Source organism: Mus caroli, chromosome 11 (genome assembly GCF_900094665.2).
Source record: "Mus caroli chromosome 11, CAROLI_EIJ_v1.1, whole genome shotgun sequence".
In the NCBI taxonomy this organism is placed as follows: Eukaryota; Metazoa; Chordata; class Mammalia; order Rodentia; family Muridae; genus Mus; species Mus caroli.
Genome location: NC_034580.1, coordinates 49,041,225 through 49,062,114, shown reverse-complemented (window position 1 = coordinate 49,062,114; position 20,890 = coordinate 49,041,225). Strand labels below are relative to the sequence as shown.

Below are 20,890 nucleotides of genomic sequence, written 5' to 3'. Positions count from 1 at the left end.
GTTTTTAAAAGTGTACAGGCTAGCTTTACGTGAACTTGATACAAGCTATAGCCATTTATGAGGAGGGAACCTCAAACGAAAAAAAAAAATGTTCCATAAGATGAAGCTGTAGGCAGGCCTGTAGTGCATTTTCTTAGAAATTGATGGCGGAGGGCCCAGCCCATTGTGGGTGGGGCCATCCCTGGGCAGGTGGCCCTGGGTTCTATAAGAAAGCAGGATGTGGAAGCCATGTGGAGCAAAAAGTAAACAGCTCCTCCCCTCCATGGCCTCTGCATCAGCTCCTGCCTCCACGTTCCTGTCCTGACTTCCTTGAGTGATGAACAGTGATGTGGAAGTGAAAGTCAAGTAAACCTTTTCCTCTCCAACTTGCTTTGGTCACAGTGTTCCATCACAGCAACAGAAACCCTGACCAGGACAACATATATCTCCCTAAGAAAACACTAGTCCTATGGCCTCATTAACTCCAAAGATCCCACCTTCTAATACTACTAGGGGTCAGGATTTCGATGTATGAATTGGGGGAAGGGCTCAAACATGTGGTCCACAGCACACACCCAGCTAGTTAAAACCTAAGCATAGGACCACACCAGATGCTGGAGGGAGGTAGGGTAAGAACGTTCATTTACTCCTTGGTCAGTGTGGGTATAACATACTGCACACATCATAAGATAACACTGAAGACTGACCAATGGGAAGTCCACATTTCTGTTCTTAGGTAAATATACGAAAGAACTGTATTTGTGGCAACCAGAAGTCATGTATAAAAATGCCTATCACATCCTTTGTCATGCTATACAAAGACTGAGACCCTCTCAAATTCTGTATTGTGATATAGATCCACTGTGATGATGAATCTTGAGTGCCAATATCATAGAATCCAGAGTCAGCTAAGAGATACACCTCTGGGCAGCTCTGTGGGGGCACTTCCAGGAGGGATTAATGGAGGAGGGAGGACCCTCTCTCACAGTACACAACACTTTCCTGCGATGGTCCAGGTGCAAGATGATCCAAAACAGCAGCTCTCTTGCTCTTTCTTGCCTGCCTTTGCGTCTTGCTGGTGAGTGCATCTGCCCAGTTGCTGCTACCCTTCACTGCTTCTCCCACCTCCCAATGTGGACTGGGGACCAGTCACTCTGCTGAAGTCCCCAGGCCTTCAGCACCAGATTGGGACAACAGAGTCATCAAACCTCACAGACTAAACTGCTGCTAGTTCTTGGCCTCTCCAGAGTGTAGCTAGCCACTGTTGAACCACCCAGCCTGCATCCTGTAAGGCAATCTAATAAATCCCCTTTGTAACATATATTCACCCTTCCAGTTCTGTTTCTCTGGAGGGCCCCCTCACCCCCACCCCCGCTGCGTGAACTGTTAAAAACAAACTCAGACCTTTAACAAAATATCAGATGAAAGAAGCCAGACAGACAAACTTGGTCAGTGAAAATGAGGTAACTGTATTCAGTGACCTGGTCACAGGAGGGAAACTTCAGTGGTGACCGCAAACCATCAGCCCACGGCTATCACTGACCTTTGGGGACGGGGAAGGAGATGCAGTCTGGTGGGCCTCCCACACGGTTCCCGAGTGCTGACAGGAAGGTTGCAGCCAGCAGAAGGTGACACATGCTTTCGCATTCTTCACATTTGTCACCGGGGACAACTCAGTGTACCTGTCCCATACCGAACACTAACAGCCTTCCAGCTGTGAACACCTGTTCTCTCTGTGTTCTCTGAGTGACCACGTGAGATTACTTACCACCTCCGATTTCCACACTGCAGCCTGGAGGACACGCCAGTGTGGAAAAACCAGGTCTAGAACCTGGGGCTAGTGTTCTGCTCTGCAGAACAACTGTATGGCAGAGATGCACACAAATCAGAAAAAACTGTAAAAGAGCTCCTGCGTGGTGTGCTACACGTTCATGCATGTGCGTGTTTGTGTGTACAGCGGCTTGGGGAGACTGGCCATCCACTTCTGCCATTTTCCTCTCTGAGCCTCCAACCTTATTTTTTTGAAACAGTGCCTCTCACTGAGCCTGGAGCTTGCCAATTTGGCTAGGCTGCCTGGTCAGCAGGCCCCAGAGATGCTTGCCTCTGCCACCCTAGCACTGAGATTATAGGGAGGCACTGTCAGGCCCTGAGTTTTATGTACTTGCTGGATATCAGAATTCAGGTCCATGTTCGTGTGACAGGCATTTTTTTTTTTTTGTTTTTTGTTTTTTGTTTTTCAAGACAGGGTTTCTCTGTGAAGTCCTGGCTGTCCTGGAACTCACTTTGTAGACCAGGCTGGCCTCGAACTCAGAAATCCGCCTGCCTCTGCCTCCCGAGTGCTGGAATAAAAGGCATGTGCCACCACGCCTGGCTGTGGCAGGCATTTTAAGCCAAGCCAGGCCCAGTTCCTGGAAACAATACCAAACAATACGAACAATACCAAACAAGAATAACAACAAAACCAAAACACTCCAAAATAAGGCTATGTAAGGCTTCTGGCAGGAACATTTTTATTTTTTGGTTAAAGCCACAACAAATAGAAATGTCATAAAAACACACATGTAAACAGCATCAGAACTTTGGTTTCACTGAAACATCTTCTACCTGAAATATCTGAGGTACGAAGGCACCGTGCTGGGTGCTACAGTCTGGCTCTACCGCAGCCATGCCAAGACACCCACAGAGCCAGGGCAGGCATAAGCTGGTCAGAGTCTGGGGCCCAGGTCACCCAGGACTCGGCTCAGGATATACTCTCTCAATTCAGTCAAACACTGGCTCCTCCAATGACCTGCCTGACAGGAGCTGGGACATACAAAGGAAGCTGTCACACTGAACTTGAAGATGATTTGGACTGTGGGCCAGGGAGGGGTGGAGCAGAAAAGGACATCAGTCAACTTCCGTTGTTCCACAAGGCCTCAAGAACTCCTGTCCTCGCTCATGGAACCACTTGTTGGAGACTGTGAACAGAAAGCAAGTATGTGACAATCCCCTATCAGTTCAGCAAACAGCCAAAATTAATGCTTCCTCCATGATGACCACTGCCCTGTGCTCTGTGGGTAACACTCCAGTGCCACAGGGCCTCAGGCTTCAAGCTGCTCACGTGCTGATGAAAACACATGAGCACACAGATAATGGTGCAGAAGCCAACCAGAGATTCGGTGAGTGTATGTAAGTTACCATGGGAACAAAGCCAAAGAGCATCTCATGATGTTAGGGACGAGAGCAGTACTGAAACAGAACAGGAAGTCAACAGAAGTTATCCCGGAAAGAAGGCGGGCATACCATACGGCTGCCACTCCAAGTGTCAGCACCTGTCAGCACTGGGCAGGGTTTGGCCATGAGCCTCAGGCCCTGTGAGCCACAAGACAGAACCTTAGTGCTGTGGGCACCCCAGCTGAAACACTGTCCTTGCCATGTCACAGGCATGGACCATGACTGTTCCTCAAACGTGGGCTCTCTCAAGGGATACAAAAGTAACGCAGAGCAGATGACATGGCTCCTGTTATAAGCTCCATCTGAGCTTAAACCCCAGAGCCCACATCATGGAAGGAGGGAAAACAGTGTTTCAAATAGTCCTTTGTCCCTCACACTTGTGCCATGGCACTTACACACACACACACACACACACACACACACATTTCTAAAAGTAATGCACTACTAAGGACAGATTTTTAAATACAATTTTAAAATACAATTTAATACCTGTACTTAACTAAACAAACTGTCTAGAAGACTTAAGACTAACAGCACATTAGCGAAATGACAAACTTTAGTTATTAACTCACAGAGCTCACGTGTGGACGATCTGTGCTACGCTTTTGACACCTAATAGATTAGACTTACACTGGTCTTTCTCCTCCTGAATCGGCAACCACCACATTTTCATTTGTTTATTTTACCTTTTCTGTGAGCCAATCACTATTTATCACCCAAACTCCAAGAGTTCTAAATGCATGTGGTCCCTTCCTGTCACGTTCTAGGCCATTTCTAGTTCTCCACAGCAACTTAAAGGATGAGGCTAACGTTCATCTTCTCTGGTCTGGTCCCAGCCTCCAGTCTCACCTCTTGGCTCCAGTCTCATCTCAGACCTGTCCTCCTTCAGGTGACAAGGACAGTCAGTCTCCTACCCTGCTACCTAAGATGCTGGTTATAGCCACACAAGTCTTGCCCTGGACAGACACCTCCCAGCTACGCTCCCCTAAAACCCTTGCCAGAGACTACATTGGACCTATGGTGCTCATGCAGCCCGGGCCTCCTCAGTTCTCTGAGCATCTCTGAGTGTCAGCAGACAGCTGCGGGAGCTCTGGCTGGGTGGTACAAGCCGCAGAGAAAACCTTTTGTGATGTATGGAACTGAACGCAGTTAGCTGTCGTCTCCGCTTCTACGCCTAAGGCCAACCATAAAATGCCAGGCTGAGGCGCCATCCACACTTCCCCTTGAGCCACTCACCCCACTTGCAGCCCACAAGCACAGGGCAGGCTGCATGTCTCGTCCGATAATCGCCTTCCCCACTGCGAAGAAGGTTGTACCAGAATACAGCCGTGCCCTGGGAAAGAGATGAGCTGTCAGAGCACACCCTAAAGATCACTCGCAAGGACATGCTCCAAGAACCCCTCACCCTTTGACAGAAATGTCCCTCCTTTCCTGTGTTTGGGAGATGGGGCTCTGGGACTCTGAAAACTAAGTTCTTAAAAAGTACCTATCCTTCGAATGGAAGGATGTTTAGAAACTACTTGCCCTGAAGGGTCTTCCTTACCATCCCTTCTCCCTGGGCAGAAGTTCAGGGTGCAGGTGGGAAGGAATTAAGGCACATCACATTGACAGTCAATAGCACTGGGGGACAGGGACAAGGTCTGAGGCCTGCATCAACGTGTGACCCTGAAAAGTCACACTTACCTTCTTGGGCCAAATAGCAGCTCCCAAGTCAGGGAAGACAGTGGCACCACCAGCTTCGACATCGCTCATCTGGGAACATAAGGCAAAGAACTTGGTCCCTCTGGTCAAGGATGGCAGGCGACCCTGAGGGGCTCCCCCTGGAGGCTCTGCTCTATGGCTAGCCTCAGCCAAGAGAGACTTCCCACACACCACAGAATCTGTGGGGTTCATCAGGACAGTCTCTATGGCTGGATGTCCAAGAGCTAAAGGCCCCAGAAGCCCCACAGTCAGGCTGTCCTTGAATGGGAACAATCCAAGCTTATTTTAAAAATGACTATCTTCGTCTAGAGAGACAGCTCAGTGGTTAAGAGCATTTGCTGCTATGTATCAGAAGATGGCCTAGTCGGCCATCATTGGGAAGAAAGGCCCCTTGGCCTTGCAAACTTTATATGTCCCAGTACAGGGGAACACCAGGGCCAAGAAGTGGGAGTGGGTGGATAGGGGAGCAGGGTGGGAGGAGGGTATAGGGGACTTTTGGGATAGCATTTGAAATATAAATGAAGAAAATACCTAATAAAATTGGAAAAAGAAAAAAAAAAAGAGTGTTTGCTGTTATTACACACAACCCAATGTAAGAGCACTCGTGGAGGCTCACAACCACCCATATCTCCAATACCAAGGGATCCGACGCCCTCTTCTGGCCTGTGAGCACCATGCATGCACGTGGTACATGCAATATATATACATACACACACACACACACACACACACACACACACACACACATATGCAGGCAAATACTCATATGATATAAATACATCTCAGAAAGAAAGAAACTAAGGAAGGAAGGGAGGGAGGGGAGGGAGGGATAGAGAGAAAAAGAAAGAGAGAGAGAAAGAGAGAGGGGAAAGAGAGAAAAGAGAGAGAAAGAAAGAAAGAGAAAGAGAGGGAGGGAGGGAGGGAGGGAAAGAGGGAGGGAGGCAGAGAGAGAGAGAGGAAGGAAGGAAGGAAGGAAGGAAGGAAGGAAGGAAGGAAGGAAGGAAGGAAGGAAGGGAGAAAGAAAGGGAGAAAGAAAAGGAGAAAGTAAGGGAGAAAGAAAGGGAGAAAGAGAGAATAAATGCCCACCTTGACCCCATCTTGAACCCTCACCCAGCTGTGCCTTGCCTATGCCACTGTGCTTAGCCACTGCTCTGGGCAGGAGCTCCCCATGGCTCCCAACCTCAGGAGCACCCCTTTCCCTGTGTGGCTGTTTTTCTGGCTCTAGCTGCTCTCATCAGACTTTCACCTTCCCAGAATGCCACTCTGCCTCTCCTATGGTACTAAATTACACTTTTACTTGAAGTGGGTTTTGTTTTGTTTTATCTTGCTTTTGGTTTGTTTTAGGTTTTCTGTTTTGTTTGGTTATACTATAATAAAATAATGCCTGTAAGGTAATAAAAATTAGTGCTAAGAAAAAAAAGGGGGAAACTCCTAGAGCCAAAAATTCCCCAGTATGGAATACACCAGTCTGACAGAAGAGGCAGGCACTCATCGGGCTCACGATAAGAAAGATAAAAACACCCAGTGGCTTCCCCAGTGCTGGGGTTCCAATCCAGAGAGCCTCCAAGTCAGTCTCACCTGCCTCTCTCTCCAGACACACTAACCTTTGTCCATTTCCCAACATCTCAGACATTTTCTCTTCCAGGCCCCCACACTCTCCTCTTTGCCATAAAAAAAAAAATGTTCCACAAATTTCCATTTGACTTTCAAGTCATAACTGACATGTTATTTCCTAAATGAGGCCTTTACTAAACCCCATGCCTGGGCAAATTCGTCAGTGTTTGTCTCCATGGGAACCAAGTAACACTCTCTCCCATGCTTCTAGTGAGTCTCCCAAGTCGGATCTCAGATGTTGCAGTGGAGACCACATAGGACTTTCTGAGCAGTGTGTGTGCAGGGCAGACCTCCAGCACATAATTAAAACGTAAAGAGGAATAAGTAAGCTTCCTTTCGAAGCCCCTTGACTAGGCTTCCTTAGACTGAGCTACTCCAGCGCGGAAAGGGAAGCAGAAGCCTACAGATGGGCCGGGCAGCAGGAGGGAAAATGGCCAACCACACACGGAGCAGAGGTCGTTATCTTTTAAAAGCCCCTCCCTTCTTCCCGTGCACTCTGCTACCAGGACAGAGCCTACCAGGGCTCTCATCCCTAAAGCTCAGAGTAAAACTGTGTCCATCAAAGGGAAGCAGAAGCAGCCACCACACAGACATCTGTTTAGGAGAGCGGGCTCAGGGCATCAGCCAGTGAAAAGCACAAAAGGGTTCCAGGCGTCCCCTTTGATGCGGTTCATGTGGGCTCAGAAAGCAGGATGGGGGTGGGGAAGGGACTCTGGAAGTACTCTCTAATAGAAACAGGGTTTCCATTTTACGAGGTGAGAAGAGCTGGGGTAACAGATGGTAAATGGTCCACATTAGGGATGGATTTAATAAATGTCACCAGAACACACCAGAAAATTGTTACGATAGTAATTTTTATGTTATGTATATTTTTACCACAGCTAAAAAAATAATAATGATGTTGGGGGGTGGGGAGCCAGGGAGTAGCTGAGAGGCAAGCACACCGGTGAGGACAAAAGCCAACCCTCTCTACTCTAGGCAAGAAGGGCGCCGAGGATCCACTAATCAGCAGCTAACGCTGCTGGGGGTGGGATACGGAGCCCGGTGGCCCCAGGGTCTCCACGGGGCCCATCAGACACGTGCATCATACTCACGTAGTTTAGAAACGTGGCCACACGGTTCCCAGTCCCTAAACGCTTGAAAGCATCTTGCTCATCGCTCTATAAAATTAAGTGAGAGTGAAAAAAAACCGCCCAGCCCAGTACTTACATAGTTAAGAAACGTCGCTAACCTATTGCCCTCCGTTTTGAGGCCGCTGTCAAAGGGTCGCTGCAACAGACAACAACTTTTATCCAAGTTTCCAACTAACTTGCCCGCCACCCAAAGGACTGGGAGAATGGGACAGGGTGATACAGGGAACCCTGGTCAGAATACAACAACGGGGATGGGGGAGAGGCAAGGAAACCCTTCACAGGCACCTAGAGAAGTCCTTGACTTTATTATCAAGCCAAACCACCCACACATCAATTGGATGCAACCAGGCTCCCCTGGGCTCTGCAGGTGCTTTGCCAGCAGCACAGGGTTTCCCCTTTCACTAGGTAGGTGGAGGAGGGATGCCGTGGGAGCTGAAATGTTTCTAGAAGCTCCAACCTTCTCAAACCAGCCAAAGAGGAGCCCTCCAAAGACGATCGGAGCCTTACCCTTGAGAAGTCAAAGTGCGGTTCGTACTGTCCCCCCATTCCGTAGTTTGCGACCTGGAGAGGGATTACAGCGTTGCATTTGCCATCAGTCTGAACAGCCCCACGGCAGCCCGACTCCCCAGGGATGCCATCTCCCTAAGCCTAAGCACAACCCCCAAGCTTTGTGTGTGCGTGTGTGTTCTTTAGGTATGTGGTGTATTGGTATGGTAGTGTGTGCATGCAGGGGCCAGAGAAGGATGTGGTGTGCCCCACTCTATCATGCTCCACCTTATTCCCTTGAGACAATGAACCTGAAGGTAAGCTGGCATCCAGCAAGCCTCCTGTCTGTGTTCTCTCCACGGCAGCTGGGGTGACAGTAAAATGTGTAGCCACACTCAGTTTTTTGTGTGGATGCTGCAAATATGAAGTCAAGGCTCATACGAGCAGACATTTGTTCCCCTGTTGGTGGTACTGTGTGGGGAGGCTGGAATCTGGAACCTGGCTAGCCTAAGTGGGTCATGAAGGTTATATCTTCTGTTGGTTCTGGCTAGGCCCTCTGGTTTCTAAATCAGCAAGATGTGAACAAGCTCTGTTGCAAGCTCCCACTGCTAAGCCTCCCCATGGTGGACTGAGACTGTGAGCCGAAGCGGATCTCCCCTCTGTCAGTTGGCTTCTGTCAGGTCCTTTCATTAGGAACATAACTAATGCAGAGGGTGAGCCTTCTCTCGCAGCCTAAGCACTTTGGGAAAACACCTCGCCCAACAGAAGTCCTCCAGCCCCAGGGACCAACCCACCTGCAATAGCTCTGCAGTCTTCACGGTTAGCCCGGTGATATGCTGCATCCGCCGGTTGACGCGGGCCACAACAGGGTCGTCATCCTCCTCTAGCCAGGAGCTGGGCAAAAGGAAAGAGCAAAGATGAAAAGCATAGACAGGCTTAGATGATGTCCTCTGGGCCCAGTCAAGGCCAGCACTCACGGGCAACAGGGTAAATGCTACAGAGAGCGAGGCGGAGCAGCAGGCTGGATAAGGTGGCATTGGCATGTTCTTGCATCCTATGGGAGGCTCCAGGGCTGGGCTTGACCAGCTACCCCACCCCACCCCACCACTCACCTTTTGGAAACTCTGTAGCTGGCAACAGTGAGGACCCCTGTCTTGGGGTCACGCACAGTGGCTCGTGCAAGCTGAAAGGGAGAACGAGAGGAATCTTTCTTGGTGTTGGTGTCTTCCCAGAGAACACCGAGGGCACACAGTAGGGCAACAGCTGCAGAGACTGACTCTAGCCAACGTCCCATGATGCTGTAGTCTAGTCTCCACTTTTCCTCTGTGCTTGGAGGCCTGGCCACACCCTCCTTGCTCACTACCCCCCCGCCACACACACACCTATCAGGTCTATGCTGCCGGCACTGTTGTGCTTATGAATTCTGCTTGGTTCGTGCATTTATATTCCCTGAACAAGGCCTTCCTTGACAGGCCCACACAATAGTCTGGGCTTTGATGATTCCACAACACTCAGACTGGGCCATCTCTGAGCCTCAACCTGAGGCTTCTTTTGACTTGGTCAAGTTTTCCCACCCTTCTGCCAAGAAGCTATCCAAATACTGTCTGCTGTGCCTCCTGCCTTGCTGGTCTCCCACTGCTCAGCAAGGAGACAGTTTCCAGTCTCTTGGGGCCCTCCCAGAGTCAACAAAGAAAACAGCAGGAATCTGAAGTATGTGGGTGCAGAAACCACCCATTATGGGCAAACCATACATGCACACATGCACACGCACACGTACACACGAACACACACACACACCCTTTACCCTGGCTCCCAGTCTCCGTATAAAGGCTCAGCAAGTACTACCAGCAGGGATAGACGTGTCTACAGCAAGTATACAGATGCCTTATCTGTGGTGTGGACTGTCCTAGTGGGCTCACATGATGTGGGCCTGGTAAGGAAGACATGTCCAGACAGAAGTACAGATGAACCAAACAGAATATTGCTGACTCTTGCTTTTAATAACTATTTGATTGGTGCCTACTGTGTGCCAGGTGCTAAGCTGGGTGACCGAGACATGACGTCTGCCATCATATAACTTGGTCAAGTGGAGACAGTAGAAAACCGGTCAGGCAATTGTAGCATACTACTAAAAGCTCACGGGTGAGCTGTAGTGTCCTGTGGGAGAGCAGCCAAAGGATTGCAGTGGATGGGTACGGTGGAGAGCCAGGCTGATCCAAGTCATTATTCTCTGAGGCCCTCGTGTGGAAGGAATGTCTGAATCTTGGTGGGCTTGGTAATGGCCTGGGACCCTGGCCTTGGGGAGCTGAAGCTTTGGATCCTAAGAAGCAAACCCTCCCCACCCTAGGGGCCTAGAGTTGTCAGTCCCAAAGTTGTGTGTTCCTCTCTGATGCCCTGTATTCCCCTTGTGCAATACTGCACTTTGTCATACTGTAGGATAGCTTTTCAGTGGCACTGTCTCACTTATACCCTGGAAATAGTATATACGACACCGACCTTCTTTAAAAGCTTGTGTGACATAAGACATATCTTATTCGAGACCTCCTGAGCCCACATGTTCTATCTTCTTTATCTCTGAACCCCCTGGTCCTTCCTCCTTGGGACCCTGCCCCTCTACCGGTACAAGTTAGAGTACCAGGCACCTGGAGTCCTCTACATTACAGCAGCGGGGAAGGCCCGGGATGAAAGGGCACTGGCCATACAGGCTGAGGCTCCAGGATGTAGTGAGATGAGGACAGGCTCGGGGGAAGCAGAGATGAGGTCTGCTGCCATCTTATGGCCAACCTGAAATAGGGACAGCCTTATGCAAGGGAGGGATGGGACGGTTACAATGTAAAGACTATTGTGCCACCTTATGGAAAGGCAACACAGAAGAGACCAGAATGGGGGAAAAAACTAACAGAATGCTGGAACAAGGATCAGGGCAAGAGATGGCAGTGGCCTGGAACAGGAGGTGACAAGAGAGATGGAGAAGAGGAGCCATAACGGAAATGTGGTAAGGAAGTAAATTGGCCCATCTGGTCACTTTGAGTCATAACATTCTAATGTGAAGATGGCAGCCAGCATACCCAGGGAAGACGGGTTCCCCAGGCTATGGTCCTTCTCTGAGCCTAGTGGATAGTCATCCCTGCCTGGTGACATCCATCGCCACTAGACAGTGCAAACATTGGAGCCTCAGCATTGGCCTGGTGCCCGAAAAAAGACTTTGGGCAGCTGTGTTCTGCCCTGGGGACAGACGGGGCTATTTTGAAAGCAGACTGGGGACTCACAGACAGCTGCCAGGCATTCTCCACAAGCCAAGCTAAGCTCATTGGCCCCACTTCAAAGCCAGAATAGCATCTGTCTGTCCTAGCCTCCGGAAAGAAGAGGTCAGTGAATGACGGCCAATGTGTATGCTTGTCACACGGCTCCTGTTCAAAACACAATTGTCCCAACGCCAGCCACCTTCCCGATTCATGCTCCTCATGTAGGCACATGCACAGAGAGAAATGTTCAATGTCTGAGACTAAGGCAGGTAAGGAATCTCCGGAGATTTCGGCTCGACAGTGCCTCTCTCGGTTAGAAACCCAGAAAATAGTTTTCTTTTCTAAAGGACTTTGTAACTGACCCAGGAAGTGAGGTGAGTCCCGGTTACAGTTGTCTGTACACGTTGACCTGACTGACTCTCGGTGATATCAGCAAGACCCTGTCTCCAGATGTGCTAGGTCTTCAAACCAAGGCTGTCCTACGGTTCTGGAGGCTAATACAGGAACCTCTGAGGTCTTCATGAGCAGAAGCTCCTGGCCACCTCAGTCACTACAATTCTACGACACACAAAGACCAGAGGAGCCAGCTAACTCCTCCCTCCCCATGATCTGTGATGGGAGAACATGGGGGAAATGGCAGCCCACAGTTCTCTTCAGAAGAGATTAAATGGGATCAAGTCATCTATGGGCCAGGCATCCAAGAATAATTGTACCAACCTGACATATATACAAAACCAACAGTCAATAAGCGTACAAAGCAGAAATACCAGTTGGATTTCCATGATACTCAGAAACAAGACAAGGATGTCTGCTGCAAAAATGTTGTAGAAGTTCCAGGCAGCTCAATAAGACAGTCAAGGCGAAGGAGTTGTATTAGGAAGGCAAAACATCTTCTTTGCTTGCAAAGGACAATCCTACTGAGATAACCCAAGAAAGTCAGCCCAAAAAAGGACTAACTTCTACCACCTCTGGTCCACACAGGCCAGCTTTCTCCATTTTCTCAAGGGAAAATGAAGATGAGCTGGAGTCTTTGCGACAGACAACAGTTCAAAAACATACAATGCTGGAGACAGGTCCTGCCACACCAAGCTCAATAAACTCTAGTTATCACCATGAGGTACATTTCAAAACAAATAGTTCGGCATAGCAGGCTGGGAGCATGGAGCAGCTGAAGGAGTGCTTGCTTAATACATGAGATAGATAAATCGATTGCCTGCATTGTAGAAAATGCTATAATATTATACTTCTGTAATTCTGTAATTCTAGCCCTTGGGAAGTGGAGGCAGAACTGTCAGAAGTTCAAGGTTATCCACATATCCAGATAGATAGATAGATAGATAGATAGATAGATAGATAGATAGATAGATTGAAGCCAGCCTGAATTACATAAGACCTTATGTTAAAAAAAAAGAAATATGCAGGGGCTGGAGAGATGGCTCAGCAGTTAAGAGCACTGACTGCTCTTCCAGAGGTCCTGAGTTCAATTCCCAGCAACCACATGGTGGCTCACAACCTTTTGCAACGGGATCCGATTCCCTCTTCTGATGTATCTGAAGACAGCTACAGTGTACTCATATACATTAGATAGATAGATAGATAGATAGATAGATAGATAGATAGATGTAAATAATTTAGCATATAATAGTAAACTAATAAAACAATGTAACCAGTTAAAATACTCCCAAGAAGAAAATTCACAAAAACAAGCCAAGGACTACTAAGCTTAGTAAAAAATGTATAAAGTGTGCTTGAACTGAAAACGGAAACATAATGAATAAATGGAGAAGATGAGGGATATCCAGATTGTATGGATGTACATCCTCCTCCAAGTCAGACAGTTCACTGCAGCTGGCACTGCTCACTGCAATCCTCCCCCTCACTGCAGTCCTCCCCCGTCACTGCAGTCCTCCCCCCTCACTGCAGCCCTCCCCCTCACTGCAGCCCTCCCCCTCACTGCAGCCTCCCCCTCACTGCAGCCTCCCCCTCACTGCAGCCCTCCCCCTCACTGCAGCCCTCCCCCTCACTGCAGCCCTCCCCCTCACTGCAGCCCTCCCCCTCACTGCAGCCCTGAGGTCCCACTCTTCTAGAACTATGCATTTCCCCAAAAACAACCCATATGCCAGCCCTTCAACCAGGTGAATTGGCACTTGTTACTGAGATACCCTGCTCCCAGCACGACCTGCTGTCATAGCTTATGTCTGCCCCTCCTGCATCCCAACTTTTCCTTCCCTAGTAGGCCACGAACCTTCAAGGCTAAGTCTGCAGCATGTCAATGAACTCATGCTAGCTATTGGTGAGAGTGGGGAACAGACAAACTTCTCCAGAGAGGTAGCAGGAGGGACTGCACCCCACCCTATTCAGTGCCCCAGCAGGACCCTCAGAGACACCTACTTTGGGCTTAGCAACCTCCTTGATCCTCTCGATTTCTTCGTCAGACATCACATCATAGTACCGGACGATGTGTGGGCTGTCCCACTCGTCTTCCTCTTTGAAGGGGGCGATGAGGAGCTGTGGCACTCTGTTTCCATGATGGTACCTACAGAAAAGCTTCTTCCGCCTCCGGGGTGTCTGCGGAGCACAGAGCACAGGGCCTGAGCAGAGTGAGTCCTTACTCTCGGTCCCAGACTAGCTGTCTTCATGCACTGGTCTCACCCTCTATGACCAAGACTGTCGTCAGCTTCACCACAGAAGAAAACCTAAGTAGGAAGTGACTTTACCCCAATCACACAGCTCCCCTTCTCTCAGAAGATCACCTCATTTCCACAACCTCTGTGGCAGAGGGCACTCCACGACCCTTTCCATGGAGATTAGAATAAGTCTGAAGCACTATTGATGAGGAGACCGTTCCACACAGAAACTATTGAGAGCCAGTCAGGGGTCCAGGAAAGGTGAGAGCCTCCCTCATGCGGAGCTGTGAAGGTCACTGGGACCCTATGGCTCTCAAAACAAACCCCAGCAAGTACTGCCTTTGTTTACCACTGCGTCTTACATGTCATTTACACGACGACTACCTTGGGGACCTGAGGTTCATCTACACCCATCGTTTTCTTCAAACCAACGAGTCAAATGGTAGCTAGGCACACTGGGGTGAGTGGGACACACAATAATGCTCTACAGGATGGTACCTGGTACTTCTCCCGTAGCACCAAGGAGACAATCTCCTGCCCTGTGCATCAGAGAATGCCCACCTACCAGCCTCAGCAGATGTGGAGAAAAATACAAATAGGCAGTGGAACTTTCCAGATCCCCAGCCTGACCACCAGCCCCTTCCCAGGTCTCACCAGTTTCACGCCCTCCCCTCGACACAGGCTCTCGTACACATCCCTCTCAGGCAGGTAGTCCGTGGGCCTCTCGTACAAGTTTTCCTGGGTTGCCAGTCCGGCATCTGTCTGATTTGACAGTGATTTCCCTCTTTCTTCCTCTAACAACCGTTCAAAGTACCGCATATTTCCTCCAGCTCGTTCGTGGCTTGGGTCTGGGAAAGGTGAAAGGTGGGAACAAGGAAACAGCAGACATCTGTGAGGTCATCTACAGAAACTGGTCTGCAAGCTGCTTCTTGCCCAGCAGGTCATGGGTACCCTATGCTTTGCTGGCTGCAGCACCTAACCAGGGCACACCACTCAGAGCTTAAGAGCCAACAGCTCCTTCACCTTCTCCAATGATGAGGGAAACATGTCATCGAAGCAGAACATGTTAACTAGTAACTAGGGGCAGGGGGAGGGGAGAATTCCATCTCAGGTCTCCTGGAGGCCCCTCAAGTTCTGAGTTCTGCCTCCTCCCTGTAATTAGCTGTAGCAATTTAAAGTCATTCCCCTCAGACGTAGCCCGGTCTGGCAACCATACCACACACTGGCTACAGCTAGGGGACAAGCTGAGATACTGGTGAAAGAGAAGGGCTGCAAGGCAGGCCAGATGGCTCGGCAGGTAAAGGTGCTTGCTGCCAAGCCTGACAACCTGAGTTCGATCCCCAGGACCCACACACTGTGAAATGAAAGAACCAAGTCCCTAGAGCTGTACCACTGTGGCACTTGCATACTGACCCACACGCACAATTAGTTAATTAAATATCATCATAACTCTTTATTTAAAAATAGAAGAGTCACAGCTCTGGTGGACATCACACTATCTGAAGCAACCACGACAGCAGGATTTCTGTGTCACTCTCTAGACAAGTCTGAGTGAGTCCCAGAGATGTTCAGTGACGTAAGGTGAGACCACACAGGAGAAGACCCAGGATGTCCTGACCCCCTGTCCAAGCCTCTTACTAACTCACCTGATAGGATCTATAAAGCCCTCTCCCCTTGTTGGTCTTGCAGGATGCTCACATGTGAGCTGACCTCACACTTGGGCCCCTGGAAAGCAGTGGCAAAGGCAAGCCCTCGCTGCTCCATGAAACCCAAGACAACAGCATTCCCAGGTACTATTAAGAAGTGCAACTAGTGAGCTTTAAAGACTCAGTGCTTGGGGCCTTGTTCTGTCCCTCATCACCTGACACACAAAGTACACATGGCACGCTAAGTCCTACTTTAGACCTCAGGTCACTGAGAGCTGGGACTGCTGTCACCGTAGCAATCTGGAAGTAGTACAGCTTGCTTCTCAAGCTCTGATTAACACAGTGAAGGGTCCACCCTGCATAGTGGTACAAGCACCACAACACTTGGTCCTTATTGTTAAAAGTGCCATGGTGCGCACACATGTACACATGCACTCGCACATGCATGCCCATGAACATGCATGCACATGAGCTACACACATGAATACACAAAGATGTCAGAGGCATCTAATATGAGGAGTGTGTATAAGAAGCTACTCGGTGGTTAAAAATCATTTAAGAGCCGGGCGTGGTGGCGCACGCCTTTAATCCCAGCACTCGGGAGGCAGAGGCAGGCAGATTTCTGAGTTCGAGGCCAGCCTGGGCTACAGAGTGAGTTCCAGGACAGAAACCCTGTCTCGAAAAACCAAAAAAAAAAAAATCATTTAAGACAATCGTCACATTGTAACGATTAACAATGGAACTGATACACTTCCAAGAGATGATCAAGCAGGTGTGTCAAGTTCCCTTGCTACCCCCAGCCCCTAACCTCCTTACCAAGAGAGAGCAGGCGGCGGGTGAGTTCCACAGCACGGTGCAGGTCACCCAGTTGGAAGACAGCATAGCTCAGGTAGTCCAGCACCAGGGACTTGGTAACGGTGGCCTCCTCCCCAGCATCGAGCTGCTTCAGCACCTGCTCCATCCACAGCACAGTATGGTAATAGTCTCCTTCATTGTAAGCTGAGCGGCCCAGCCCAAAGCAGTCGTCCACACTCAGCATGGCCTGGTACTTTGTGCCTGAAGCAGGAAAGACAGCAGTCAGGTTCTGAACCGATACTGGCTGAAGAAGGGAGATGCTCACTTTAGAAAAAGCCTGGGCCTTGGAAAGAGGGACATGATCCAAGCAGAACGCCACCTGGACTTCATGCCGTGCACCATGAAATGTCATCGATACATACATAAACAGGTTGGCTTAGTTCAAGTTAGAGTTCACAGTCTAAGGCTCATACTCCTTCTCTCATATGGGAAGGGGCTTTGAGAGGGAGTCTAGAAATCCGGCCCTGAGGTCAGTGGTGTAGGTCCTGTGGGTCAACACAAAAGAAGATGCTTGGAAGGCAGCCGGCCATGTAACTGTGAAAGTAGAGAACATGGATGAATTCAGGTGACTTGAGAACTACAGGTGAGGGCAGTGACTTGCAGGGAGAGTCTGAAGAAGGAACGAAAAGAGAAGGCTTGAGCCTGGACCTCAGGGGGCACAGATGGAGTAGCATGAGCAGCGACCAAGAGGAAGAAGATACAGGGAATGGGGACAGGTGACAGACACCAATGGCAGGGACCTTGTGCCTAACGGGGCATCTGCTGGGGAAAGTGACCACAGAGACAGTTCCAATCTGAGAAACAGCAACAGCTCTGGGGAGACGTGGAGCTTAAGAGAAGCTTGTGATGGTAAAGACTATATGTTTCTCAGAATAACAGATCCCACAGAACAAGGGGGTTAGGACCTCCCTGCAGACCACAGGAACCTCCCTATTACATGCTATCGGGTGTGGCTGGCATGTTAGAATTGCTGGAACATGGCTCTCTTTGTCTAAAGGCCACAATGGGCATCTTCCCAGAAGGGAACCCTGCTGCACAGTGGCAGCTGCTACAGAGACCAGGCTCTGTTCATCCCGGTGGCTCAGGGAACATGGGATAGAATGTCAAGAGAGTAAATACAAGATGGAGTCATAGGCAGGCCAAGGATTAGGGGACTTATGGGACCCCTTTACTCTCTCGACAAGTCTCTATGAATCTCCCCTGACTCTTTGGGCTCAGGAATCTATTATGGGCAGGATGTGTAACACAGATAAACAAGCTGTGGTCTGGACTTGGATGGAGCCTGGATGTACAGATCTTACTGAATACCTACTATTTGTGTGACTCTGGGCAATTTTTCCAGCCTCAGACTCAGTCCCCTATCTAAACAGATATAATAATATCTACCTAAATAGAGACACCAGCATCGGTCTTAAAGGGCTTGTGCCAAAAAACTAAATGAGATGACATATGACAATGTTGCCTCAGGATGTCAAAGACCAGCAGCCATAATCAACATGTCCTGTGAATGCCAAGAATGTGAAGAATGACTTCCAGAACTCAGCATCCTCCCTAGAAGCGAACTCATGTGTCTGCTCCCTGAACTCCCTGTGGAGTCCTCCACAGCTAAGCTGCGTGCTGAAAGGCTTTCTGACAGGGAGGAGGAGCCCAGAATGGGTCAGGGTACTGGAGCAGAAATGCTGAGAACAGGCACGGAAGCCAAGGAGGCAGTGGGGTCCTCAAAGACCACCTATAGGGAGACTTTGCGGTCACTCCTGAGCATCTAACGCAAGTGGATAACACAGAAAATTATCCTGAGTGAGCTGGAAATATGAGAAAGGTCAGAGGGCATTAAAGAGACAGAATCCACAGACGATGATTGTGGCTTAGGCTGCCGATGGGAATCGCACCTAAGATAATAGCTAAAGGCTGAGGGTAAACAGTGCAACACCAGATGGGAATGTCAATCTGGAACAGATAACGTTCGGGCAAACTATAGAATGTCCAAGTAGAGATGCCTACAGGCACTGGCTTATCCTGGCTGGAAGCCCAGGAGACATGCCTTGACAAGGGACACAGATCTGCACATCATGCATGTATGGCACCACAGCTGGGGAGGGGCTCAGAGTGACCAGTGGGGGAAGTTTCGGACAGTAACTCCCCTTGCCCTCTGGCCCTATTCGGGACACCCAGGGGCCTGTTCACTGTGGCAGGATACAGTCAGGATACAGCTCCCTTCTACCACCAACTATGCCTCAGAGCTACACGTCAGAAAGCTTCCCAGAATTCCCTCCTCATTCTGGTCTCATGGCTGGGCTTGGCCCAACACCTGATGAAGCAGGAATAAAGAGAACCGTCCTCCCTGTCAGCTCAGGAGAGTCCTCCACACCAAGAGCCTAGCTCATGATGAACCAGTGATAGGACATCTGAGAAGGAAGGCAGTTACGACAGCCTGTGGGCCTCTCTGCTGTATCTCCCCTAGGCTCCCAAGGAGTGAGGTGGTGTTTAAATCATAATGAAGTCCAATTGGATCCTTGGTTGTATTGGTCTCCACCCCTTAAGGCCAGGAAATCTCATAACAACTAGAAGTAGGCAGTAAGCAGGGGGGGGGCAATTTAAAGAACAAACAATCAAAAGCAGAGGAATGAATTATCAGATGAGTCAAAAGAGAAAAGTCAGAGATCAGCAGCCAGAATCTAGAACATCGGAGAGAAAGAAGCGATCCGCGCCAGATGCTACTGTGAAGTTAAAAGTTATACCTGTAATCTGACAGCTGGCTTTACTGGCCCAGTGCTCCTGGTGAGTTTGAAGAACAGGATCACAGAAAGAAGGGATAAAAGCACTGTGGGTACAGGAGTATGTGGGAACCAGGGAGAATAAATCACTACCCAGCAACCTCAGCAGGAAGGAGAGAAGTCATGGGCTCAAGAGAACATTGGATCTAGAGTAGAAACACAAGAGATGGGCAAAAACTGAGGTCATAAAAAGTCAGATGACAGAGAGCAGGAAAAGGGGGACATAAACAAGAAATGGGGGCTAGGGGGGCTGTATATGAACTCAAGGAGAGAGCCCAGAGAAGTACGGGTTGATTGAAAGGGAGAGACTAAAATGTCAATGGGGAATGAGCAGCGAGCCTACAGATCAGCCCTGGACAGAAAGCACTGAGAGGCTCAGGGATGGAAGCAGATCCACCAGCAGATGGACATTCCTCTGGGAGTGAGCTGCGCACGCAGGGAGTTTCCTGAGCTACGACCTCAATTCTCTACCTCACGAGGGGGGAGTTCCTGGCTAATATCTGAATCAAGACATTGGGGTAGGGGTTGACACATGGGAGACTGGCACCGAATGGAAACCCAAAAGATCAGCACCAACAGCAACAGTGAGTCGCATCTAAGCAGTCAGAGCTGTCCAGACAGCGAGAAGACGGGAGCAAATGGAGGTGTGTTACCTGGAAGTTCCCCTCTGGAAATCGTGTCCGGATCCAGTTTGTACGTGTCCTGAAGTCTCATCAGGGCTCTGGCAGCTCCAGACTCGTCCTCATCAGTGGGGAAGAACTGTCGCTGAACTGAGAGGTTAGCGACAAAACCTTCCAAATGACAGTGAGAACACAGGTCACCCTTGACCCAGTGGACAGTCACTAACTAGGTTTCTGGCTAATGAGCTTTTCCGGTCCCTTCCCTCAGAGGCTGTCGGCAGGCTGGGGGCTCAGTGATGAAACACCTGTCTGGCACACATTCGGGGTGCAACACCAAAATAATAGTCGAAACAACAATAATAACTCATTTCCCTTTCTTGGGAAGTCCTCTCTGGGGGCTCCTCTACAGAACTTTCTTAGCCCTCCCTGTGCTGTTCATTTGGAACCAAAAAGCCCTGCACACAGCTTAGCACATAAGAGTTCAGTAGGCAGGGTATGAGCTCCTTCTACCCAAGGCCACAGCCCAGAGCCTAGACAGATTTGACCCCTGAAGCAGCCCCAGGTTGCTTTTTCCAGGGCCCTAAGCCCTGGTCCCAAGCCAGAGACACAGCTCCTGTTATTTTAGGGCTCTAAGTAGAAGCCAGGCCTTGCTATACTAATGATTCAGGCCTTTGAATTTGCCTAAGAACTGGGGACTGGGAGAGGCACTCCAACACATTCTATCCCTGGTCCCTTGCCAAGAGGAGCAGCATCCACTGCTACCCCCTCTCATCACACCAAGCCAGGGTGTCAAAAAGCTGCTACATCATCTCCTTCACAGATATATGGTCAGAAACTTGGAAGACTTTAGTATACAGGAAAAAAGAAAACCCCCTAGAAATAGCCACATGGTACTGTCAGGGTTCCCCCTTATCTCAGGGGGCAAGCAGCCAACATCAGAGATGAAAATAAGTGATTGCTCTCGGGGCGTGTCCCATCACCTTCCAGGTAATCACAG

General features: G+C 49.5%; 1 protein-coding gene across 4 annotated transcripts in view; it reads right to left on the bottom strand.

The window, feature by feature from the left end:
* Positions 1–2,457: 2,457 nt before the first annotated feature.
* P4ha2 (prolyl 4-hydroxylase subunit alpha 2) overlaps positions 2,458–20,890 on the bottom strand; it is a 30,347-nt gene continuing 11,914 nt past the window's right edge. For 2 of the 4 annotated variants that reach the window (XM_029484070.1, XM_029484069.1), the window contains exons 5-15: positions 19,927–20,064; positions 16,461–16,700; positions 14,653–14,846; positions 13,763–13,939; positions 9,239–9,309; positions 8,921–9,020; positions 8,148–8,201; positions 7,602–7,667; positions 4,876–4,944; positions 4,429–4,525; positions 2,481–2,936 (exon numbers count right to left, since the gene is read on the bottom strand). In XM_029484070.1, the coding sequence (XP_029339930.1) occupies positions 2,866–2,936; positions 4,429–4,525; positions 4,876–4,944; positions 7,602–7,667; positions 8,148–8,201; positions 8,921–9,020; positions 9,239–9,309; positions 13,763–13,939; positions 14,653–14,846; positions 16,461–16,700; positions 19,927–20,064 (1,277 nt within the window). In that variant the 3' untranslated portion in view covers positions 2,481–2,865. Of the gene's footprint in view, positions 2,937–4,428; positions 4,526–4,875; positions 4,945–7,601; positions 7,668–7,716; positions 7,777–8,147; positions 8,202–8,920; positions 9,021–9,238; positions 9,310–13,762; positions 13,940–14,652; positions 14,847–16,460; positions 16,701–19,926; positions 20,065–20,890 lie in introns of all 4 variants that reach the window. The other 2 variants (XM_021176423.1, XM_021176424.1) reach the window with 2 other exon arrangements.